This window comes from Prunus persica, chromosome G6, assembly GCF_000346465.2.
Source record: "Prunus persica cultivar Lovell chromosome G6, Prunus_persica_NCBIv2, whole genome shotgun sequence".
Classification (NCBI taxonomy): domain Eukaryota; kingdom Viridiplantae; phylum Streptophyta; class Magnoliopsida; order Rosales; family Rosaceae; genus Prunus; species Prunus persica.
In genome coordinates, this window is record NC_034014.1 from 19,393,722 (window position 1) to 19,420,594 (window position 26,873).

Consider the following 26,873-nt stretch of genomic DNA (forward strand, 5'->3'; position numbering starts at 1 on the left):
TTAAGCGGAACTCTGATGGCAGCATTGAACGCTACAAGGCTCGTCTGGTTGCCAAAGGTTTCCACCAACAACCGGGTCTTGACTTCACTGAAACCTTTAGTCCGGTTGTCAAGCCCGCCACCGTTCGTACCGTTCTGAGTCTAGCAGTCTCTCGCGGGTGGTCTCTCCGCCAACTTGATGTTAAGAATGCTTTTCTCCATGGGTTTCTAGATGAGGACGTTTATATGACTCAACCCCCCGGGTTTGTGGATCCCACTCGGCCTCACTATGTTTGCAAGCTCCATAAGGCCTTATATGGTCTCAAACAAGCTCCTCGGGCTTGGTTTCATCGCATTAGCACTTTTCTCCTCTCTACTGGATTCACTCAAAGTTGGGCGGATGCTTCTCTTTTTATTTATCATCATGCGCACCACACAATTTTCCTCTTGTTATACGTTGATGACATTGTCATCACTGGCAGTCATTCTGGATTTCTTCAGCAATTTATCTCTGCCTTGGGTTGTGAATTTGAAATTAAGGATCTTGGGGCCCTCAGCTATTTTTTGGGTCTCCAGGTCACCACCTCCAATGGGTGTCTTCATCTCTCTCAACTACAATATGCTCATGATCTTCTCACACGAAGTCATATGCTGGATTGCAAGCCCACCTCCACGCCATTGGCAGCCAAAATATCTCTTTCCGCCTCTGATGGTGACTTGTTGTCCTCTCCCACCTCTTATCGTGAACTTGTGGGATGTCTCCAATATTTAACCATCACACGTCCTGACTTGGCATTTGCGGTCAACACCGCCGCACAATACATGAGCGCTCCCCGCACCTCTCATATGATCGCTGTCAAGCGTATTTTGCGCTACATCAAAGGGACTCTTGATTTTGGGTTAACACTTTGTCCTCAGTCCTCTCCCGCCCGACTGACCGCATACTCTGACGCCGATTGGGCCGGTTGCCCCGACTCTCGCCGCTCCACCACCGGCTACTTGATATACTTGGGGAACAATCTGATCTCCTGGTGTTCCAAAAAGCAGCCCACAGTATCCCGCTCCAGTACCGAATCTGAATATCGGTCCTTAGCCCATGCTTGTGCCGAGACAACCTGGTTATCTTATCTGCTCGTCGAACTTGGCGTTCATCTCCAATTTCCAATCACTCTACACTGCGACAATCTCTCCGCCACATACTTGGCAGCCAATCCCGTTTTTCACGCTCGTACTCGTCTTATCGAGCTCGATTATCACTTTGTACGAGAAAAGGTCTCCTTAGGCAGCCACCGGGTCTGTTTTATCCCTTCCATTGATCAACTTGCCGATCTTCTCACCAAACCTCTTCACAAACCACGTCATCATCTCCTACGAACCAAACTCGTCAGGCCTTGCCCGTCCGGTTTGCGGGGGGGTGTTAGTGCAGCAATCAAGCCCGGTCAACTCTCCTCCAATTCCTCCACAAGATCTTCTCCTTCATTGTCTTGATTAGATAATAGCTGTCATTGATTCTAATTACTGATTAATTGTAATTGATTGTATTTCATATTTCTTACCTTTTGTATCTCTACTAAAGTGTGTATATAAACTGTATCAATGATAATGAAATATTCATCGGGAAATTCTCATTCACACTCACATTGATTAAAAAAAAATAAAAATTCATGTGCATCTTCAGAATTCTAAGTTCTAGTGGAAGTTCAATAATAATTAGGTACTAGACGTTGAAAATTACGGTTATATTCTCAGGATAACGAGGAATTCATTATTAACAATGTTTTTTTTTTTTGGTTCAAAAAATATTAATGTTGATGTGTATGATAATGTTTGAATAAGTATATTGGAGGTTTGTCATGGCAGTTCCCCCACTGTTTCGGATCTTTGGAGCAATGCTCAATTGTTATCATTGTATGGAGCTTTTACGACTTGATGTTTACAACATATTTTTTGTGTGTATTGTTAATAACTGATATTTATATGCTATGAATTTATTTTTTATTTTTTATTTTTAATGTATTACGGCGTGCGACTGAATACGTCCTAATTTTTAATAATGGGGAATGCATTATTAACAATGCTTTTGTTTCGTTCAAACAATATTAACGTTGATGTGCATGATAATGTTTGAGTAAGTATATTGGAGGTTTGCCATGGCAGCTCCGCCACTGTTTCGCATCCTTGGTGCAATGTTCAAGTGTTATCATTGTCTTTATTTATTTTTGAAGATTTGGCTGCTAGAACACTCACCATAGTTTAGAGGTTGCCATGGTCGTGATAATTTTAACATGACGTTGTAAGTACACAACTCGAATTGATCAATATGAAGTTGGCACGTATATGTTAGGGTTGATCTATACAGTACTTAACTAATAAGGAACATAAACTTGCCGAGCTAAATAATCCGGTTTAGATTCAACAAAGCTTGTTAATATGTACTTTTTTATATGTGGTTCAAATATGACTAGTAGCACCTGGTGATATGCATTCGCGCTAAAGTATTTTCTGTGAGAGTTCAAGTTGAGAGGCCAATCCATTATAACGTGAGCGAATTTTGATTATAAAACTTGGGGGGTGGTGTCACGGAATTTCTCATACATCTCCATCTCTTTTTATACCTATAAATATAATTCAGATGGAGTCAAAAAAGAAAGGAAATTTGGGGGTTGTGGCCCTTGATTGGTTACACATCGAAGCCCATTGAAAAAAGCGGCAGTCATTTGCCTTGTTGTAATCGTCCTATTATTTTTTCTTCCCTGCGTACGTACGCGTTGTTGCCGCCCGGTGAAAGCAACCAAAAATATTACCGACCTTCTGAGTTCTAAGCAGCAAACCACTCCGATTCTAAGCTGCTTTAATTAATTTTTCTCTCTATATAAATTCATCATCTGCCATCTTCTCAATAGCCCAATTACCTGTTCATTCTTTTCATCACTTTGATTTTCTTCTCTCCATCGTCTACTTTAGTGATAATGAGTTCAGCTACTACTCAGACCACAGTAGCACACCCTGCACCTTATTATGTACAGGCCCCACCACCACCAGCTGGGTATCCCACAAGAGATGACCAAAATCCTCCTGCTGCTGCTCATGGACCTGTAGAAACCAAGTCCAAGGGTGATGACTTCTGGAAGGGATGTGCTGCTGCTTTGTGTTGCTGCTGTCTGTTGGATGCTTGCTTTTGAACTTCATCTATATGTAATTTGAGTTTCTAGTTTACTTTACTTGGTTTTTCTTTTTTACACGATGAATGGTTTCGAATTAATTCACCTTGCTGTCATATCAGTTCCTTCAGTTGATGATGTTAATTTGATCTCCATTTCCTGGCCTATTTTGTCATATATTCTCTTCTAACAAGGTCTGATTCCTTTGATTTATCTTTCTATTATGCTTTCTTTCGTACTAATAGTGGAACGCTCGCAACTAATACAACCTTTCGGCCTATTGCTCGGGGAATTTTGGGATAAACACTACTTTGAGGATAAATAGTATAAGATGAGAAAGAAAGCACCCAGTGCTCATCATGAGCTTCAATCCGAAGCATCATTCATCTTCAATTTTTGGTATGAACATAAGCCTAGAATTTGATATTTTTAAATTCTTGCTGATCAAAATCTTCATCATGAGATTAGTGAGTGATTAACACTGTTGAGGAATGCTTTTTCTTCCCACCTCATGAGCAGCTTTAGGATTATAGCGAAAAAAATTACTTCTAGAAAGTGCCACTATCTCAGAGAAGATATTTCTTTTTCTTGCAAATTATAATTTGACATATGTGCAAAAATAATTCATAAAAAACGCAAAAAAATAAAACTTTTACACACGTCTCAAACTGCCATTGATATAAATATCAAAACTTCTTCCTTTACTTACGGGGGAATGGAGGGAAGTATTTTCTTAGTAGGGCCCATTGCGTTTTGCTTAGTAGTCTTTTTTTGTTTCTTTCTTTCTTATTTCTTCTTTTTGGGGTCTGAACTGCCCCACATAGATACACGGTGTAAACTGTAGCCACCCGCGTAAGAGACACTAGTAAGATATCAAATATATATCTTCCCAGAAACAACCACTCCAACAATTGTCATCTGCTTTTCTTGATCTATAAATTGCGCCTCATCTATCGTCTACCCAACAAACCAAACCCAGCTAAGTGTTTCACTTTGTTTTCATTCCCTTCTGTTTCTAGCATCTCTCTTTTATTTTCTTCTTCTACCTCCATAGAATACTTTGAAGGCCCTTAGAAATATTATTCAAAGATGAGTTCATCAACTTACTCCGGAGCAGCATACCCTCCCCCACCTTGTTCTACACCGCCGGGTCAGGCTCCACCACCTGCTGGTTATCCAACAAGAGATGCCCCAAATCCCCATGGACATGGAGCTGTAGAAACAAAGTCAAAAGGTGATGGCTTCTGGAAGGGATGCTGTGCTGCCTTGTGCTGCTGTTGCGTTTTGGATGCATGTTTTTGAACATCATCCAGGAGATTCTTGAATTGAGAGCCCAATAATCCACATATATCTTTCGTTTGTGAATTTTATTTTAGACACATTTATTTCAGTTTTTCCGTTGTTATACTTCTATGAGGAAGGGACCATGTCGATTTCCTATTTAGTGATCCTACGTACCGATTGTCCAATTCTTTTTATTGTATAATGATTCTTATAATAAAATTTCTTCATTTGCAGCTAATATAAGGAAATCATCCATGAATTTTTCTTGAATCATGATCTTTTGGCTCAACTTTATCCTAGTTCTACTGGGAGTAACCCCATTTTTCACCTTGAATTGGTCAAAATATTTGGAATTTTTTACTTTTTTTTGTAGAGGATTAGATCTAGTAACTGGAGTTCATGGCTAGCTCACACCATCATTTAGTTATTGCAATTCTTTTTTTCTGATAGCGGGCGGGTCACATGTATAGAATCAACTGAAGCATTGGTCATGATATAAAAGATATTTTATAGAGGCTTACATTCCAAATGTGGGACATATCGCTTAACCCAACAATCTTAACTAGTATAATACGAAATGAAAAACAATGACTGATGTTTCATTTCCTTAATATGTCGGATGAATTCCAATGCAAAAAATAAATAGAAAATCTTTATGACGTTAAAAAATTAAAATTAAACATAACATTAATTAAATTCAATAGGAAAAAAAATCCGACGGTCCAAAAAATACAATATACACTTTTGACATTTTACCTCTCTAGTGGGTGAATGTAAATTTCAGGTTGAAAATTGGTTTTACATCTTGGAATATTCCAATCAAGATACCACCGAAGATGTAAAAGTCACTTACATCCTTATTTTTATATATTTGCATTGGAGATGCTCTTATATGTGCTCTTCAGTTTGATAGAGTATTAAAATCTCATTATAGAGATATGGAAAACAATTTCTTGGACAAATACAATTGCAAAAAGTATAATAAAAGTCATGTGTCCACGTGTGCACTAATGTTATTTTTGGTACAATCTATTTCAATCTAATCTAAATTATAAGGAGGGAGATTTGAACTCGAGTGCAGAATAGAGAACACATCTTCTTTAACCAACTTGGCTAAGCCCTTACTTGCACTAGTGTTATATAACTATAAAATGTGAATGAAATCATTGATGCAAATGTAACGGCAAAAAAAGAAACTGAAAAATTTAATGTAAAAAGTTTTTATCCAGGTGTGAAACTATAATTTATTTGTAAAGGACAAATATCAAGTGACTGCTAAGTTGTTTTGGCTTTAACCTACAAACAACTAAGGAGGTTACCATCTTGAAGAATACTTCTAGAAAGCGAGACGCACAAAGGTTGGCTCTTTAAAACTAAGAAGGAGCGCATTCTCAAAACAAATGGGATTTTGACACTTATCAAAATTCAAAATAAAAAAAATTAAAAGAATATCAGAAATAATAAAAATAAAATGAAAATGACAAGTGTCAAAAACCCATTTATTTTGAGAAGGACCCAAAGCTTTTTTCCAAGCCAACTATGTTGGATATCCTCTCACGAGTTGGATATAATATGATTTGCACTTTCCTACGTACCTTCCGCTGGCTAGTCCGAAAGTAATAAGAAGAATAACATTTTGTATTTTTCTTCTCCACATACATTTTGGATTTGCACGCGGTGTAGTGTTGCCACCCGCGTTAAGACACTAATTATTGACCTTCCAGGAAATGAACAATCACTCCAATTCCCATCTGGTTTTCTTCATGTATATACATATAAAATGGGGCTTCATTCATCAAATCAAACCATCCAATACAAACCAAACCCAAACTAGAAATACTCAGCTTATTATTTTTCAACTAAAATGAGTTCGTCGACTAATTCCGCAGCAGCATACCCTCCTCATCCCCAACCTTACTCGATGGCGCCTGGATCTTATTACGTGCAGGCTCCGCCACCTGCTGGTTATCCCACAAGAGATGCTCCAAATCCTGCTTCCGCTCATCATGGGCCTGTAGAAACCAAGTCCAAGGGTGATGGCTTCTGGAAGGGATGTTGTGCTGCCTTGTGTTGTTGTTGTCTCTTGGATGCTTGTTTTTGAACATCATCATCCTATGTGATTTTTGAATTCAGCCCAGTAATCATATATTACTTTATTCGTTTGTGAATTATGTTTTCCTCACTTTCTGTAACTTTTGCGTTATTATTCGATTATGTAATTCTTGTTGTTGCATTATTCGTATAGTAAAATTCTATAATTTGTTCAAATAAAAGAGACAAGTTTTTGTGAGTATTAAATAGTTTCACGTTATGATATTAACACTGTACATTCACGAATTCGCTTGAAAAAAAAAAAAGAAAAGAAGAAAGAAAACATGAACTCGGATTCTGAAGTTATTAACTGTATTTTAGGCTGGGTGGGGTATGCAATGTCATCAGTTGATGACGTGGGAGAACGTGTGACCAAACATGTGGAAAATGTATATTGGCCGTTCAATCTAATATCCATACAATAATAGAACCCTTATGTCATTCGATTTGATACTGCCACCATAATAGATAAACAATAGAAGATTTGAGGAAGAGTTTCAGAAGGAAAAACAGAGGAAGATGGAGTAGTTGTTTGAGTAAAACTTCTATGGTGCAATTCTTAGACAGTTTTGGGTATTTCTCAGATTCTTTGCTTAAGACAAAAGCCTAAGGCTTATATATACAAGGATAGATAAAATCCCAACCATCCATGCGGCGTATTGATCGACCATACAATAAAGTCAAAAAGTCAAACTATTTGTATCACAATCTTTGAACTTCTTGTGCTGTGAATGATATGCCTTGTTTAAGAACTTATTTGTATCACAATCTCAATTCTCCTATTCACCATATTCTTGGACTGTTATATTCTGTGTTGCTTTTTATTTAGTTCGAAATCTTTCCTGTGATGAATGGTTGCTCTAAAATTATTTATTAAATACTTGAGGCAAGGGACTTAGCTCCATCTATTTTTATAGGATGAGAGCTTGTGAGAATTCCCTGTAAATGTCTCCTCTCAAGACCCCCGCCCCCTCTATTCTTTTTGCTCTTGTTTTGGCACATTGATGATTGATGTGTGATGCGATCTTTATGATTTATGCTTGAATGCCTGTACTTTTCAGTGTTCTTCGTTTGTTATTGCTGATTAATAACAACCTTCTTGTGTGATTGGTCCATTACATTGTTTGTGCTAACTTTCCTTCTCAAATTTGATTACTTAGAGTCAGCAATCTCTTTGACGAACGACTTTATAGAAACAGCAATCTCTTTGACGAACGACTTTACTAAGGTGCTATCCAAGCACCCAGGAAGCATAAAAGGTGAAGTTGTAGATAATAAAAAATAGATATTTGTTGATTAGCAAAAAACCCAACAAGAAATGGAGGGAAATGGTTCCAAATTGGTGGCAAATGGGTCTGAAGCTTTGAAGAGGTCAAAAGGAATTGATTTAACGATTATATCCCTTATAAAATAGGGATTTAACGGTTTTTTTGACGAATGAACTATTTAAGAGCACCTATATTAATGTTAAGGACCATAGGTGATACAAATTTTTTTTTTAACGATGCAATTTGATAGTTTCGCAAACATAGAGACGTTTTGTGATAAAAATCTTTTTGCAAATTATAATTTGACATATGTGCAAAAATAATTCATAAAAAACACAAAAAGAAAAACTTCTACACATATATCAAACTGCCATCGACATAAATGTTGAAACTTCTTCTTTACTAACGGGGATGGTGGGAAGTATTTTCCATAATATAATTGCTCTTTCCTACGGAGGTCGTCCACTCCAAAAGTAATTATGAGAACAGAATAGGGCCCATTGCGTTTTGCTTAGCAGTCTTGTTTTCTTTCTTTCTTTCTTATTTCTTCTTTTTGGGGTCTGAACTGCCCCACATAGGTACACTGTAGCCACCCGCGTAAGAGACACTAGTAAGATATCAAATACGTATCTTCCCAGAAACAACCACTCCAACAATTGTCATCTGCTTTCTTGATCTATAAATTGCGCCTCATCTATCATCTACCCAACAAACCAAACCCAGCTAAGTGTTTTCACTTTGTTTTCATTCCCTTCTGTTTCTAGCATCTCTCTTTTATTTTCTTCTTCTACCTCCATAGAATACTTTGAAGGCCCTTAGAAATATTATTCAAAGATGAGTTCATCAACTTACTCCGGAGCAGCATACCCTCCCCCACCTTGTTCTACACCGCCGGGTCAGGCTCCACCACCTGCTGGTTATCCAACAAGAGATGCCCCAAATCCCCATGGACATGGAGCTGTAGAAACAAAGTCAAAAGGTGATGGCTTCTGGAAGGGATGCTGTGCTGCCTTGTGCTGCTGTTGCGTTTTGGATGCATGTTTTTGAACATCATCCAGGAGATTCTTGAATTGAGAGCCCAATAATCCACATATATCTTTCATTTGTGAATTTTATTTTACACACATTTATTTCAGTTTTTCCGTTGTTATACTTCTATGAGGAAAGGACCATGTCGATTTCCCATATAGTGATCCTACGTACCGATTGTCCAATTCTTTTTATTGTATAATGATTCTTATAATAAAATTTCTTCATTTGCAGCTAATATAAGGAAATCTTCCATGAATTTATCTTGAATCGGGATCTTTTGGCTCAACTTTATCTTAGTTCTAACGAGGGAGCAACCTCATTTTTCACCTTGAAGTGGTCAAAATATATGTGAAATTTTTTTACTTTTTGTAGAGGATTAGATCTAGTAATTGGAGGTCATGGCTGACTCACACCATAATTTAGCTATTGCAATTCTTTTTTCCTTGGTAGCGGGTCACATGTATAGAATCAACTGGGACATTGGTCATTGATGCAAGAGCATATGGGTGGATTAAGATAGATATTTAGCATTTAATTAGTTATTTCATGATATATTGTTATTTTCTTACTTAGGTAGTTTTAAGATATCTTTTATTATTTCACTACTACAAAAAGTGAGAAAGACGACCAGAAAACAACGACGGTCTAAGTGAAAACCGTCGTGGTTTATAAAAAGACGACGGTTCTAAAAACACCGTCGTGTAATACAACCTTAGACAACTAAAAAATGGAGTTTCAAATGGCTGTTCAAAAACAACGACGTACATAATTAAACAACCGACGTCTATTTGAAACAGATTTCCGCAGTGTAAAATCAATGCCAACAAAGAACGGCAGAAGTTATGAATCGACCGACGTAGAAAGTAAAGACGACGATTTCAATAAAAACTGCCGTTTTTACTCATAAAATAAGACGACGAGGTTTTCGTATAAGACGCCGTATAATTACAAACAAATCCACGGCTTTAAAATACAAAATATCGCCGTATTAAATTAATTTACAACGACGGAAAATATAAATATATCGACGTCATTCTCGTATAGTTCTACTACGTTATCTTTAAATCGTACAATAAAATTTATCGTCGTATTTATTCATTTTATACGTCGTACCTTTAATTTTAACGGTCGTCTTAATAAGAATTTTTGTTAACAATTTTTTTCTTTGATTTTCATATCCTACGTCGGTAGATCTACTTAATGACAAGAATTGAAATAACCACGACGGTTTATATAGAACACCGCCGACATAATCAGTTTTGTCTGAGATCCCAAGGGTTACGAAATCTTACCAGATGGAACTCTGTTCCACATCATAATCTTAACAGATGACACAGATTTGCAAATATTGCGTCGTGTTAGTTTACAAATTCTAGAACATTAATTTCCCTCATTTTAAATTTCCTCGGGAAAGAAAAATCTATTTATCACGCTTTGGAATTGAAAACTAAAACTGAAAGAATACGGGAAAAAAAACTCCATTTATAATTTAAAATTAAAATCCACGTCGGTTGTAGTACACTTAACGACGTTTAACAAAATAATCTACGTCGGTAATTATAAATCTACCGCCATCGTAACTTAATATAGACGACGAGAAAAGACGACGGTAGAACAGAAAACCGCCGTTGTTTCAGTTTCTTTAACATATCTTTCTGCAGGACTTGTGTAGTTCAAAGCATTGACAATGTCTTCATCATATCTCCCAGAAACTACTGATTCAATTGCTCATGCTTTAGAGGCCATCTGAAGCCATTTCTATTCTTATCGCATTCTTGAAACCCATCTTCTTCTTCTGAAGCTCTACGGATAAAGGAAGAGGCTATCACAATAAATCCGATGGATCTTCTTAGGCAAGAAAATCAAGCAGAGGATCAGGCACATCTGATCTTCAGATTTCCCTGAGAAGCGAACTTTCCTTCGACAGCGAGTGGAGGCCAGGCTTGCATCTCTTTTGATGGAAAGCAAGGAGTATTCAGAAGCACTAAGTGTCCTATCAGGCTTGATCAAGGAAGTGAGAAGGCTAGTTGACAAGCTTCTTCTTGTGGACATATATTTGATGCGAGTAAGCTCAATTTCTCTTTGAGAAAACATCCAAATTATTATCTTTGAGACATGAGAGACTGAGAGAGGAAGAACTTGGAACCTTAAATGTAAACCGAAAATGAATGAAAGCGACAAATTTATAGAATAAATTTTTAAAACCAACGGCGGTCCTTACAAAAAAACCGCCGTTTAAATTGTAAAATCAACGTCGGTATGATCGACGTATATTACAGAAATCCACGTCGGTAAATTAATAAAAACGACGTGTTAAATAATATACCATGACGCGAGTTATTACTTATGTACTTTAATTTTTGAGTTTACTACGACGGTACCTACAAACTACTGTCGTATTTATTTACCACGTCCGAAGTTAAATGTACCGTCGTATTTTGTAATTTATACGTCGTAGTTATATGTAACCGCCATATTATTTTTTTGAAATGGTTTTATATGTAAGCAACTTTTCGTCTACTTGACTTACACATTTGTTGTTTTTATATTCTTATTTTATTTAAATCTGTCATCCAAAAAAGAAACTTTACATATTGCAGAATATTAATTTCCTTCGTTTTAAATTTCCTCCGGAAAAAAAACTCTATTTATAACGCCCTGTAATTGAAAAATAAACTGAAAGGTCACGGGAAAAAAAATTCTATTCATAATTTAAAAATTAAAATCCACGTCGGTTATATTAAACCTAACGACGTTAAATGAAATGATTCCACGTCGAATGAAAAATATTGCGTCGTTTTAGTTAAAAACGACGTAGTTAAATGTAACCGCCGTATTATTTTTTTGAAATGGTTTTATATGTAAGCAACTTTTCGACTTACACATGCACTGTTTCCAAACCCGATTAAAAATTTCAATCTCCCAGAGAAACCTTTTCGTCTTTTTTCCTTGTCAGAGCATTGTCAGAGTTTCTCATCGTCTTCCTCTCGTCTTCTTCGTCGTCTCTGAACTTAAACATCGATCATCTTCCTCTTGCTTTCATTGCACGCAAAAGGTAAGCTTTCATTTTCACTATTTTGGTTACTGTTTTGCATGCTCATACGTTTTTTGTTTGAAAAATCTTTTTACCTTTTTTATGGCCAAAATCGTTTTACTTCTTTCCAAGTTTGATAAAATATACAGACAAAGAGAGAAAGTTTCCAACTTTGAAGACAACTACATCAACTAAATAAGACGACGGTAGACCACGACGGTTCGTCAGTTGTTCTAGCGTCGTCTGAAAATTGACAAAGTTGTTTTTAAAATAATAGTCTTTTTTTATATGCTTGTTTAATTGCAGGTTTGATTTCGCTGAACAATGGTTTTTGTTTTTCCCTTATTTGATAAAATATAAAGAAAAAGAAACTAGGGTTGGTATCTAATATAGACGACAAAATATCTTATTGTTTTACGTCGTGTGAATGTTAATACCACGACGGTGTATTACTATTGACGTCGTATGAACATAAATACCACGACGTTATATAAATAATAGTTTACCACGACGGTGTATTACTATTGACGTCGTGTGAACATATATACCACGACGTTATATAAATAATGGTTTTAAACATTTATTACGTCTGAGATTATTTCATTGCGTCGTCTAAAATCATATCATACGTCGTATTTTTTTAATACCGTCGTTTGTGTTCTTAATGTTTTCCTGAAATATTTTCACTTGCAGTTTTGTCTGTTAAAATGGTTTCTCAACAACAAACTAAGGATTCTGGCTCCAAGAAGCTTGGAATGGTAGCTCCTCAAGATAAGTCTTCGAAGGAGATGAAGTCTTCGAAGAAGATGAAGTTTGCTTCATCATCTGCTGAGACAGAACAAACCAGCCAGACAACAATCTCAGATGATTCAAGGACTGGTCGAGGTATGAGCACAATGCCTCGTGTTGTGAAGAGAAAGCTTCAGAAACTGAGGCCAATTGTTGAGTACAATAAAAGGGGGAAAGGTGTTGGCCAAGCACATATTGAGATGCAGTCGTATATTGGTGTGTTGGCACGCTCCAGGATCCCACTTGTGGACAAGAAATGGTCCCAAATCCCCAAGGATATAAAGGAGCAGATTTGGGAAGCAGTTGACATGGCTTTTGTCGTAGGCCAAGGGGGCAAGACCTCTGTTTTAGCTTCTGCTTCCAAGAAATGGAAGGATTTACTACGTCGTTGAATGGATATACTACGTCGGTTATGAAAAATATCGTCGTCTGTGATTGAATTTCTTTTTATTTATAAACCCTAATAGTCATTGTTTATGCAGTATGCCAAGGGAAACCAGGAAGCTTCATACCCCCAAGAAGCCATTGATGAAGTCCGGAATGAATGGGCAGAGTTTGTTTTCCAAATTATTAAACAGGGCAATTATTGAACACTTGATATTTATGTATAATGTACCAATTTTCTCTATAATATGTAATGTAAAAATTTGTTGAGGTTTTCTTAAATTAAAAAAAAAAACAAACATACAAATTGCTTAACCGACGTGTAATACTTTTCCAACGACCTAATAAAGTCAATAACCGTCGTATTTTGTTGTTGCGTGTTTTAAACAAATACGACGTAAAAAAATAGTTAGACGACGTTCTTTGAACAATTGAGTCGTTAATGGTTTACAATATCTTCAATTTCTTAAGGGTTCAGGGTATAATCGACGACGTTTATGTAACGACTGCGGTTAAGTCGTAAAATATATATTTTACGTCGTATAGTTAAATAGCCGCCATGGTTTCTCATTTTAACGACGTCATTTTAACGACTTAGTAGTCTATTACAATTTACAACGTCTACAATTTATTTAACACCGACGTGGTTTGTTGTATGGTAAGAATATTTTATTATTTTTATATCAAAATATTCAAAATAAATATAAAATAAATCAGAAAATTGAAAAGTCAACTCCTATGAAGTCATTGATATATTTTCTTCCACATAAACCTTGAAAAAATTCATTTTGAATAACAAAAATTTAAAATGACCATCCAAAACAAAATTGTTTTGATGAGTCATAAAATCACTTCTAGTTTTATGGTTTAGGGTTTAGAGTCTAGGGTTTAGAGATTAGGGTTGTTATTTATTGGGGTTTATTTTTAAAGTATAATTTTTGGGTAGTCTAGGGTATATGTTAGGCTTTAAAACCATAAAACCTTTTATAAACTTAATTTTTTAAATTGTATAATTTAATTTTATGGGTTTAGTGTATTAATTTTTAACGACGGTGGTTGGGTCGTGGAATACATATTTTACGTCGTACAGTAAAACATACGACATGGTTTACGCTTTAAACGACGTCATTTTAATATGTAAGTCGGTTTATATAATTTACAACGTTTTTAATTTCTTAACACCGACGTGGTTTCTCATTTTAACGACGTCATTTTAACGACTTAGTAGTCTATTACAATTTACAACGTCTACAATTTATTTAACACCGACGTGGTTTGTTGTATGGTAAGAATATTTTATTATTTTTATATCAAAATATTCAAAATAAATATAAAATAAATCAGAAAATTGAAAAGTCAACTCCTATGAAGTCATTGATATATTTTCTTCCACATAAACCTTGAAAAAATTCATTTTGAATAACAAAAATTTAAAATGACCATCCAAAATAAAATTGTTTTGATGAGTCATAAAATCACTTCTAGTTTTATGGTTTAGGGTTTAGAGTCTAGGGTTTAGAGATTAGGGTTGTTATTTATTGGGGTTTATTTTTAAAGTATAATTTTTGGGTAGTCTATGTTATATGTTAGGCTTTAAAACCATAAAACCTTTTATAAACTTAATTTTTTAAATTGTATAATTTAATTTTATGGGTTTAGTGTATTAATTTTTAACGACGGTGGTTGGGTCGTGGAATACATATTTTACGTCGTACAGTAAAACATACGACATGGTTTACGCTTTAAACGACGTTATTTTAATATGTAAGTCGGTTTATATAATTTACAACGTCTTTAATTTCTTAACACCGACGTGGTTTTTCAGTCGTCGTTATATAAAAAATTCAAAATAAATTTAAAATTAATCCGAAAAATGAACGGCCTTACGTTCTTAATCCGAAAAATGAAGTTTCCGTCGTGGAATATTAAATTTACGTCGGTACTTGTAGAACTTTCGCCTTGGTTTTTCTTTCGACGTTTTATAACGCGCGCGCTCTAAAAATTTTCGCGCGACCTAAATTTTTTTAGATTTGGCTCTTATTCTTATACTTTGATCCCTGAAACCTAAAATTTCAGATTTCACGCGACATAACATTTCGCTCTCTCACTTCTGCTCTAATTAAAAGTTGCACTCTCCAGGCTCGTCGAATCTGTGAGCTCGTCCAACCTGTAAGTACAAACCCTATCTTCCCCTTGTAAATTCATTGAATGATATTAGGTTGTTTTGTTAAAGGGTTTTAGGTATATGCTTTGCGATCTGTTAATAATGTGCTTATAGGTATGGGTTCATGGATTTTCTGTTTAATGGGTTCATGACAAAGGTGTACTTTTGCTGGAAATCAACACAAAAAGACACATCACCAACTTCCAAATGATTTCCAGCAAAAGGACACCTTTATTTGATCTTGTCATTTTCCGCTCTGGAGAAGGTGCAAAGTGCACCAATGCTTATAGGTATGGGTTCATGGATTTTCTGTTTAATGGGTTCATGGATTACATTATCTGTTATGTTGAATTGGGAATGGATTTAATTTTGTCGTATCTTTTAATCACCCTATGTTATGTTGAATTGGGAATGGATTTATTGTTTTCATGCTTGGTTTCATGTATATGTTGGTTTCTTGCTTGGTTTCATATATATGTTGTGTTCTTAATGGGTTTTGTGTTCTTGAAAATAAACTGAGACACGACGAATTTTAAGGCGTACGACGACGATTACACGACGGTGTTTTTAAACTACCGTCGTTGTATTACTTATACACGACGGTTTTTTCATAAACCGTCGTTTGTATTACGTATAATAGACGACGTCTGTTGAAAATCCGTCGTCTATATATGCCAAATACGTCTGTTTTTGATTAAAACCCGTCGTCTCTGTTGTTTATCTTATATATTTGGGACCGTAATGCTTGAATTTTTCGTGTCATGTAGGCAACATATGATCCACATCAAGACTGCTTATCCAAAATTTAGAAAGAGAACAAAGTGGCTGCAGGATAAGCACAATAGCACTTTCATTCAATGGCTACGCTTCAAGGTATATGTTGTTCAATAACGTATTTCTCTTTTAATTTTCTTCTTATTTATATGTTAGGATGAATTAAGATATGATTAATTTGCAGGTTCAAAGTGAAGTTGAGGAAGACAATCATGGCGTATCAGAAAATTTAAGGTGGCTAGCAGCTGGTCCAAACATGTCAGTGCCATTATATAGGAGCTATCTTATTAAAGGTATTAAATTCAATATCAAGGCACAAGATGATGTGCGGACAACTCAAAATAGTGGAGTTTATTTACTTGCACATACCATGCAAGTTGCTAGTGCCAAGGATAAAAACCCAATTCTCTCAAATATGGGTTTCTATGGTGTCATTCAAGAAATTTGGGACCTTGACTACCAAAAGTTTACAATCCCAGTCTTTAGGTGTGATTGGATAGATAGTTCTGGTCTTGTAGTCGACGAACTTGGATTTACCCTTGTAGATTTGAGTAAAATTGGACATAGGAATGACCAATTTGTTTTGGCTTCTCAAGTCAAACAAATATTTTTTGTTGACGACCCGATGCATCGTGGTTGGTCGGTAGTGTTATCAATGCCTAGTAGAGAATATAATGATGTTATTGGTGATGAAGTATTAGGTGATGTGATAATTGAGTGTGAGCCATTTACTAGAGGGATGCCAAATGTTGACACATTTGATGAACTGGTAGGTGAGTTAGGCGGTCAAAATATTCGAGATGGGTGTGAAGATATATGGATTGAATGATGCTTATGTAATTGGCAGTGTATGACATTAATTTTGTAATATATTGTAATGTGATTTCTTCACTTTCTACGTTCAAATAAAACACGACGTTATTGTGAATCAGTTATTCAGCATATTTACCGACGTCTTAAAGCAACGTAACAATGAAGAACCACGACGCTATTGTGAAGCAATTATTCAGGATATCACGTCGGTGAAGGATAAAGAACCGCCATGTAATTCAAAATAACACGACTCCAATCCCATAATACCGACGTCTAAAAAACGAGATATGTAATCTGAACGTTAAAAAATACGACGTCATCATACATTTTCCACGTCGCAAGTTCTTTTATAAACGAAGAGGAACGAAATTAATTCCGACGGAAATTCATTATAACCGCCGTCTAATAACAATTAAACGACGTTATTTGTAATACGGCTCCCATCATAATCTACGCCGTCTATATGTTCTGTAATACGGCTCTCATTTATTTGGAACCGACGTTGTTTAGACGTTCAACGTCGTCTATATTATTAAGTGCGTCGTGAGTAATGAATACATATAAATACAACGTCGACTATATAAATGTATACGTCGTAAATAATGACACTGACAACTATTTCCACGTCATCTTTTTTAGAAAAATCGAAGTGGAAAATTTATTTCACGACGGTTTTTTGTAAATAAGAGACGTTGTAGAACTTTAGCAGACTAAACACGTCTGTTTTTATTGTTTTCCGACGTTGTTGTATTTAACAACGTCTAATATTTATGGTCGTTGTTTGTTTCTGAAAATAGGACGTATAAATTTTTTAATACGACTCTCATATATTTGTAACTGACGTTGTTTAGTTTTTCAACGTCTACTATAGAAACACATACGTCGTAAATAATGACACTGACAACTATTTCCACGTCATCTTTTATCGAAAAATCGAAGTGGAAAATTAATTGTACGACGGTTGTGTTTATATGTGCGACGTAGTAGGTATCAATAACGTCGTCTTCTAATGTATTTAAAGACGTCATATTTTTTATTGTCGTGAAAATTATATTTAACGTCGGCGTATTTTTAGTGTCGTCGTTGTATGTCTATCTTGCGGCTTTGTTCTCTTAATATGTGTCATATTTTCCCTTTTTAACGACGGTGTTTTTAGAGAATTGGTCGTCTATTATCATCCTCGATTGCTTTTTTTAGATCTTTTTGCAGTACAAAGACGTCGTTTTGTATTTTTTGATGACGTTGTATTGTTTAACAACGACGGTTATTTAGCGTCGTGGTTTATGAGGGAAAAGATGACGGTGGATTCCACGACCATTGAAAAACCAAATACACGACGGTGATTTACCGTCGTCTTTTTGCTTTTTTGTAGTAGTGTTTGTGTGATTTTATAAATTAATTAGTTTACTTTTGGACCAAGTAGCCTTGGTGCCCAAGTCTTGTAAAGCCTATAAATAAGGCTAATGTAATAGTTGTTGGGGAAGGGGGGGTGTTGATGTTGATAATTAATGAAATAGTTTATTTGTGGTATAGATTTGCTACGATATATGCGAGTTTGCACTAATCCTAGATTTCGGTACTTGTGTATGTGGTTGGTGACCTATGTTCAGATCCCGATCCCCATCAATTGGTATCAGATCTATGGCTCAAGATTTGCTTTATCAGGAAGGTTTTTGGGTGGAGGGTCTTGTTGACAACTACAACGACATTGAGGAAATTAGAAGGATGCTACGGCAACTTACGGAATGCATCGCTCGCATTGAAGCTCAAACCCAGATAGGTAAGAGTTCTGACGGGTAGAGATGCGTGAACCCTTATCTGAATCGAGTAGCTCGCATCGACACTCTAAGCCATGGGAGTCTCGACAGAGAGTATGAGGGAGGTAGCCCTTTGATTCAAGCCTACGATATATGTGAGTTTGTACTAGACCTAGATTTCAGTATTCGTGTATGTGGTTGGTGACCTATCTCCGGATCCCGATCCCCATCAGTCATGATATAAAAGATATTTTATAGAGACTTACATTCCCAATGTGGGACATGTCGCTTAACCCAACAATCTTAACTAGTATAATACGAAACAAAAAACAATGATTGATGTTTCATTTCCTTAATATGTCAGATGAATTCTGTAGGGGCTTTTTTTCTTCCGGTAGCTATAAATGGGCTGGACTGCCGTAAAGAGCAAAATGGCTGAAATTTCCCCTTTATGTTTGAGTTCAAATATCAGACCCCAAAATGTTTCGAAAGGATAGTAAAGCCTTAGGAAACACCCTAGTTACCTTCACCAACGAACATAATGGTTGTTTACAGATGAATTCTTAGTGCTTACATGTAGAATCTTAGCTTGGCATGAGAGGCTTGTGGCATGGGAGCAAAGTTGTCATGAGTTTAGCACTAAAGAGAAAATTAAGTATTCCTAGGGGAAAGATGTGGTATTAAGGTGGGAGAGAAATGATTTTACAAAGAGGTTTGGTTGAGCATGAAGGAAAGAGAGGAACGGGTGGCTTGAGTGTTTTTCCTGCAGCTTGACAGAGGCTCTGTCAAGTGTTAGAACAGCTTGCCAAGAGGGAAACTAAGGGAAAAGGATGGGTTGAGCACGAAATTGCTGGGTTTTGGGAGTAAGAGAGGAAGTTTGCTTTCTGGATGTGATTGATGCTTGTTGGGTAGAAGAGGCCTCTTTTATAGCCGCTGGAAGCTGACATTTTCCAAGAAACCCTTATAGTTTCTATCCAATTTGGCCAAATCTCTCCCTTCATTTCTTCTCTCCTCCTTTGAATTTTCCCATCTTGGTGAAATTTCTTCGGTCTATTTGCACAAAATCATGGATTTTTGGGAGCTCAAGGCCCTTTCCCGCAGCTGTTTTAGTAGGAGACTCCCATTCTCAGCTATTTCACTTTTTCTTTCCTTCCTCCTTCCATGGCTAGATCTGATCAAGGAAAGCAAATGGATATACATGCTAGTTCGAAGGGTGCCTCTCCTCCTGGCAGCTTGCGCGCTAATATCCTTTGGTTCTTCGGATGTTTTGTGCATGGAACTTGTTCCTTCCCATGTGCTAGAGCCTTCCAGCAGCTCTGCATATGTGGACATCTTGCTCCCTTCGTGGCTTCTATTTTTTCAGCAAGGGGTTGAGGCTTTTGCTGCTTCTCATTTCTAATTGTATGGGCCTTCTAAGATAACAAGTCAACTTACCAAATAAATGGGCTAATCTCATCAAGTATTGGGCTATATTGGTTAATTTAATGGACCATTTTGGGCTAAGGTAATGAGCTATTTTTCTCCTTCGTGCTTACCCATATATTTGGGCTTAAGAAATGGGCTTGGGTTCTGAGGCTCCCAAGCAACCCGGGACCTGTATTTCTTGGCCCATCAATGGGCCTTATGACAACTTATTACCATCTATACCACAACCCACTCAAGCAAGCCCCTGACATTTGAGTGGCTTGGGTCCACTTAGGCTTGTAGCGTGGTTGGGTGTGAAATAATAATTTCCTGCTTGACCTGGCATGTTGCTTGGTACGCTCTAATTTTATTGTCCTTAGAGAGGGACACGGTGCTTATTTTAGCATGGGCTTGTATTTTATAACCTTACCCCAATTCCTGGCATGACAAATTATTTATTTAGCTTAGCACGTGGGCTGTGACTTGTATATGACTGGCCTTCATGTACTCTGATATGTGACTTTTCTTAATAAATTATCGTATTTGGGCCGAAAATTTATTTGGGTCCAACCATGGACTTTTTTTGGGCCTCAACAAATTCCAATGCAAAAAATAAATAGAAAAGCTTTATGACGTTAAAAATTTGAAATTAAACATAACATTAATTAAATTCAACCTGAAATGTAAACTATGCATAATGAGGTAAAATGTCAAAAAGTGTATTTTTTTTCGGCCATCGGATTTCAAAATGCATTTATTTCAATATAATCTAAATTACGGAGAGAGGAATTCGAACTTGGGTGCAGAGTGGGGAGTATGTCTGTTCTAACCAACTTGGCTAAGCCCATGCCTACACTAGAGATATATAATTCTAAAAAGTGAATGAAATTATTGATGAAAATGTGACCCAAAAAAAAAAAACCATCTTGAAGAATACTTCTAGAAAGCCAGAGGCGAAAAATTTGGCTCTTTAAAATTAAGGAGGAACTCATCCTCAAGGCAAATGAAAATTTGACATATGTCAAATTATGTCAAATTCCAAAACAAAGAAAGTTAAAAGAATTTTAAAAATAAAATTGACAAGTGTCAAAATCCCTTTTGTTTTGAGAAGCAACTCGAGCTTAAAAGGAGTAGAGGTGTCAAACGGGACGGGCCGAACCAGCACAGCACGAGCCCAGCCCGTTTAAATGAGGCACGACATGGTACGAGCATGAATATTGATTGGCCGTGCTTGGCACGGCACGAAAACTTGAGCCAAGCCGGGATCAAAAAATGAGGTCCAATAGACCGGGCCGGCCCATGGCCCGACATGGGCCGGGCTTGGCCCGAGCATGCTTCAAGCACGGCATGAGCCCAAGCACGAGCCCAAGCATGGCCCAAGCACAGTCCACTTAACATTTTTTTCTTTCTCAAAAGTCAAAATGCAATAATTTGACATATAATATCATTATTTATATGTTTTTTTTTAATAATATAAATATATATTTTATGTCTTTCATTTTAGGGAAATTACTTGGGTCCTTAATTAATTAAACATATCAACTACAAATTAATTAAACAACACTGGACTTGATATCTAATCAGTACATATGACATATACGCTTCTCTTATAATCAAAGCAAGACATTTTTTCACATATAAAATAATAAATTGTTTAAAGATGAAAAGATGAAGTGGACTTTGTGGAGTTGGACACTTTTTGCCGTCCGCCATTTCATATTATTTGGATGTTTGATTGATTATTGTTTTCAAATAGTTCATAATTTCTTGCCCTTAATTATACTTTTAATGTTTATAATTTGAATTATCTAGTAGAAAAAAAAAATCAAGTGAAAAAAAATCAAATTAAATGGATTGGTTCTTGGGCCCGAATATGGCACGAGCTCGGCCCGACCCGGCCCGATTCAATATAGACATGGGCTTTGGGCCGGACCGAAATCAATGATTTTACTAAATGGGCCGGCATGGCACGGCCAGATAAATTAAATGAACCGGTCCTGCCCGACACAAAAACATTAAAAGTACGAGTTTAAACAGGATGGGCCAGCCCGGCACGGCCCCTTTTGACACCTCTAAAAAGAAGTCAAGCTTTTTTCCAAGCCAACTATGTTGGATATCCTCTCACGAGTTGGATATAATATGATTTGCTCTTTCCTACGTAGCTTCCACTGGCTAGTCCAAAAGTAATAAGAAGAATAAAATTTTGTATTTTTCTTCTCCACATACATTTTGGATTTGCACGCGGTGTAGTGTTGCCACCCGCGTTAAGACACTAATTATTGACCTTCCAGGAAATGAACAATCACTCCAATTCCCATCTGGTTTTCTTCATGTATACCTATAAAATGGGGCTTCATTCATCAAATCAAACCATCCAATACAAACCAAACCCAAACTAGAAATACTCAGCTTATTATTTTTCAACTAAAGTGAGTTCGTCGACTAATTCCGCAGCAGCATACCCTCCTCATCCCCAACCTTACTCGATGGCGCCCGGATCTTATTACGTGCAGGCTCCGCCACCTGCTGGTTATCCCACAAGAGATGCTCTAAATCCTGCTTCCGCTCATCATGGGCCTGTAGAAACCAAGTCCAAGGGTGATGGCTTCTGGAAGGGATGTTGTGCTGCCTTGTGTTGTTGTTGTCTCTTGGATGCTTGTTTTTGAACATCATGATCCTATGCGATTCTTGAATTCAGCCCAGTAATCATATATTTCTTTATTCGTTTGTGAATTATGTTTTCCTCACTTTTTGTAACTTTTGCGTTATTATTCGATTATGTAATTCTTGTTGTTGCATTATTCGTATAGTAAAATTCTTTAATTTGTTCAAATAAAAGAAAGAAGTTTTTGTGAGTATTAAATAGTTGGGTAATTTTCACTTTATTACGGTAAAGTTTACTGACTTTTAGAGCTCGATTCATCAAATTTTGTTCGTTTCAGTGGCATACACAAAGTTTATTTTCTTACAACTTTCATACATATCGTCAGTCTTTCTGTTAATTGCTGACGTGGCAACAAATGTGCCACGTAAACTCACTCATATGATGCCACATGATCCATATATATTATTAAATAAATAAACATAATTTAATTCATTATTAAAATAAAAAACTTGAAATAAAATATATATATATATATGTCTCTCTCTCACTCTCTCTCCTCCATTCCCTGTTCTCTTTCCAATCACTCATCCTCCATCATCATCACCCAGACACCCCTTCCTCTTTTCCTCTTCAATCACTCATCATTCATCACCCACATACTGGGTATTTATTTCTCTCCCTTTTTATTTTTAATTTTATTGAGTTATTTATTGGGGAGTTCTGTAAATTTTGGGAAGTGGTGGACTTTGGATTGGCTTTGGTTATGTGAAAAAACAAGGTACATTTTGGGGGAGATATTTCTCCGACGTCACTCTATCCTCTAAATCTGAGTTGCAGGAAAAGAGAGGGAGAGATGAGAAACATAACAGGGGAGGACATGGAGAGAGAGAGACAGAGAGAGAGAGAGAGAGAGAGAGAGAGAGAATATGAAGGTTTAACGGTACAGTTGAGTTTGGGGGTTGGGAAGGGCTGCTGGGTATTGTTAAAAAGTTATTCCTAATTTATTTTTGTTTTAAATATTTGTAAACATTTTAAATAATTCAAGCATTTTTTATTTTAAATTTGAAATTTGAAATTTTAATAGTTAAATTTATCAAAATACTCATGTCATGTCAGCTGATTTAACGATTTTTATTTGAAAACTAACGAAATTGGGCAACCTTAGTCACAGAATGGAAGTTCAGGGGGCTGATTGAGTCATTTAAAACATCAAAGGGCAAACTAAGACTAATTGAAAACCACATAAGGCATTTCAACAAATAAGCCTAAAAATTAATTATAGAAATCCCAGAATTTGGTTATTGTCATGATTTGGTATTGGGCAAGAACGAACCTCCTCCTCCCAAATAGTAATGTCGTTACACCTCAAAGCAAAGCTAGCAAGAGTGTGTGCAACACGAAACGTATGATTGTATAAGAAACGTAGGTAATTTGTTTTGTATCATAAAAATTTTAAAATCTTTGTGTTGTAGTCTAGTAGAGAACGTGGTCAGCTTTGTGCTAATCGATCGTCTATTTCTTGTTACCTGCGTACGATAAATGTCAATGACCGAAAGCTGCCATTTTAAGTACTTGATTTGTTATTCCTTCCAATATTTTCATCATCTTCTTCTTCTCCGTCGCATACTTCTGGTTTAGCATATACACTCCGGATCGGTACTTTTTGAAGAGGCTTTACTATTCATAGCTTGTTCAAAGATGTGTTACAGAGCAGCATACGGTTCTCTACATTCCACGGCACTGAAACTGGAGCCTCCTGCGACATCGACCAGATCCTCCTTATCCCGTACGAGACTGGTTCATCTGGAAGATGTCTTGTTCGGTAGTTTCATTCAGGATATGTTCGTTTTTAGGCCAGGATGTTCCATCCCTCACTCCAACCACGACACTCTGGTGCCTTTATTTCTTCTCCACCGTTGGCATGTTTTGTAGTATTAGTATTGTGGAGGAGGTCAGGTCCAGATACTACTGATATTATTTTCTTTTTTCTTTTTCTTCTGTTTAAAGGGAGATTGGATGTTACTGGTTGTCTGTTGCAAATAATTAGAAGCAATCTAAGTATTATTGATCTAGCTAATGGACATTGTATTTATGCAAGTTGTACAGATTAGTTTGATGTGAAACTGGGGAGACATGGGCCTAGATGTATTCAATTGCCTACAAACACAAGGCCTAATGAGAAAGAAATATATTCTATCAGAGGTCTTGCTTTTGTTCTTGATACACACACTTTGATATTTTGGTATACTGTGACCTTTGTGCATGCGGCTATTCAGACCTGATATAGATATACAGTGTATCCTAATACACGGTATGCATACGTCTAATAAGATTTCAAAACACCGGTAAGTCAAGGTTCTTTTTCCACTCTTCTATATAAGAAAATGAACTGAAGAGGAAGAGAGAGAGGGATGAGAACAGAGAGATTAAGAATAATTGCCACAATCTAGTGATAGTTCTCTGTATTATCTGCAGTATAAATATTGGTACATGGGGTAGACTTTCTCAAGTCTATTTACAGAAACTTAATGTTATAAGGTAAGTCCAATCAATTACATATATTACAGAGGAATTGACAATCAATCATTCTGGCTGATGAATGCCGTGCTTGTGGTTAGGAGGCTTCTAAGGCTAATGTAATGGGATTAACTAATTTCATGGGGCTGACAGATTGGATAGGATCTGCTGGGGTAGTATTCTCTTTACCCCCCTTCAAGCGTAACGGAGCAACGCGAAGATTGAGCTTGGATTTAAGAAGAGAAAACCGCTCGCGACTAAGGCCTTTGGTGAAAATGTCAGCAAGCTGATGAGAGGAGGGAACATAGAAGGTGTGAAGAGCTTTGCGAGCAACAAGTTCACAAACAAAATGATAGTCGATCTCGATATGACGGGTGCGAGCATGGAAAATAGGATTGGCAGCCATATAGATGGCAGAGAGATTATCAACATAGACGCAAGGGGCAGAGCGAAGAGGAATACCAAGTTCACGAAACAAGAAACCAAACCAGCGGATTTCAGCGGCAGTGTGGGCAAGAGCACGATATTCAGCTTCAGTGCTAGAACGAGAAATAGTAGACTGTTTCTTGGCAGTCCATGTGAGAAGATTAGGTCCAAAAAAAATACAAGCACCAGTGGTAGACCGTCGATCATCAACAGAACCAGCCCAATCAGCATCAGAAAAATCGCGTAAAGTAAAGTCATTGGACCGGTGAAACACAAGACCTTGCTCAACTGTACCTTTGATATACCGAAAAATGCGCTTGACAACCTGAAGATGAGAAGAACGAGGGTTGTGCATGAACTGACATACCTGATTAACAGCAAAGGAAATATCAAGCCGCAAGAGAGTAAGATATTGAAGGCCACCTACCATACTCCGATAGGTAGAGGGATCAGATAAGGGATCACCATCCATACAGGACAATCGAGTGTCAGAGGGCAACGGTGAAGGACACTGTTTGCAGTCAGTCATGTTAAACCGTGTCAATAAATCAACTGCATATCTGGTTTGAGAAAGAAATAAATGATCGGGAAACCGAGAAATTTCCATGCCAAGAAAAAAATTGAGCTCACCCATTCGGTGACTGTCAAAGGTGGAGCACAGTTGATCAAGAAATTGGTGGACACTTTGAGGGTCAGACCCGGTGACAATGATGTCATCCACATATACAAGAACATAGACGGTGCAGGAAGTGGAGCAATGAATAAAGAGTAATGCATCAGCGTGACTGTGAACAAATCCCTGATCAAGAAGAAAGGCACTGAGGCGGTGGAACCAAGCTCGGGGAGCCTGCTTAAGGCCATAGAGAGCCTTATGGAGCCGACATACATCTTGAGGACACGAGGAATCATGAAAACCAGGAGGTTCTTTCATATACACCTCTTCTTGCAAGTACCCATTCAAGAAGGCATTTCGAACATCAAGCTGCTGAAGAGACCAGTTACAAGACATAGCAAGAGACAAGATAGTGCGAATGGTGGTCGGTTTAACGACGGGGCTAAATGTTTCCTCATAATCAAATCCTTCCTATTGATTGAATCCCTTTGCAACAAGGCGAGCTTGTAGCGGTCAACAGAGTCATCGGCTTTCCGTTTAACTTTGAAAACCCACTTGCATCCCACAATATTCATTTGAGAGGTTGCTGGCACCAAAGACCATGTTTGATTCCTCAGGAGGGCATCATATTCATCCTTCATGGCAGCTTGCCAGTGACTGTATTTGGAAGCCTGTGTGAAACTTGTTGGTTCGAAGGACATGGGATCAGAGCAGGCCGCAGAGAGAGCATGGGGTAAGGAGTGTGGATGGGTCGTAGAGTACAAGGGTTTTGGGGCAGG

The 26,873-nt window shown here is 37.0% G+C and overlaps 2 protein-coding genes across 2 annotated transcripts; one reads left to right on the top strand and one right to left on the bottom strand.

Moving 5' to 3' along the window:
• On the top strand, positions 6,345-9,081 carry LOC18774293. The gene is made up of 3 exons (XM_007205024.2): positions 6,345-6,477; positions 6,836-6,903; positions 8,602-9,081. Exons 1-3 carry the CDS (start codon positions 6,345-6,347, stop codon positions 8,827-8,829), a joined length of 429 nt encoding a protein of 142 aa, XP_007205086.2. The 3' UTR covers positions 8,830-9,081.
• On the bottom strand, positions 25,153-26,490 carry LOC109949718 (uncharacterized mitochondrial protein AtMg00810-like). Its single transcript, XM_020565826.1, has one exon. The coding sequence runs from the start codon at positions 26,488-26,490 to the stop codon at positions 25,153-25,155; it is 1,338 nt and encodes a 445-aa protein (XP_020421415.1).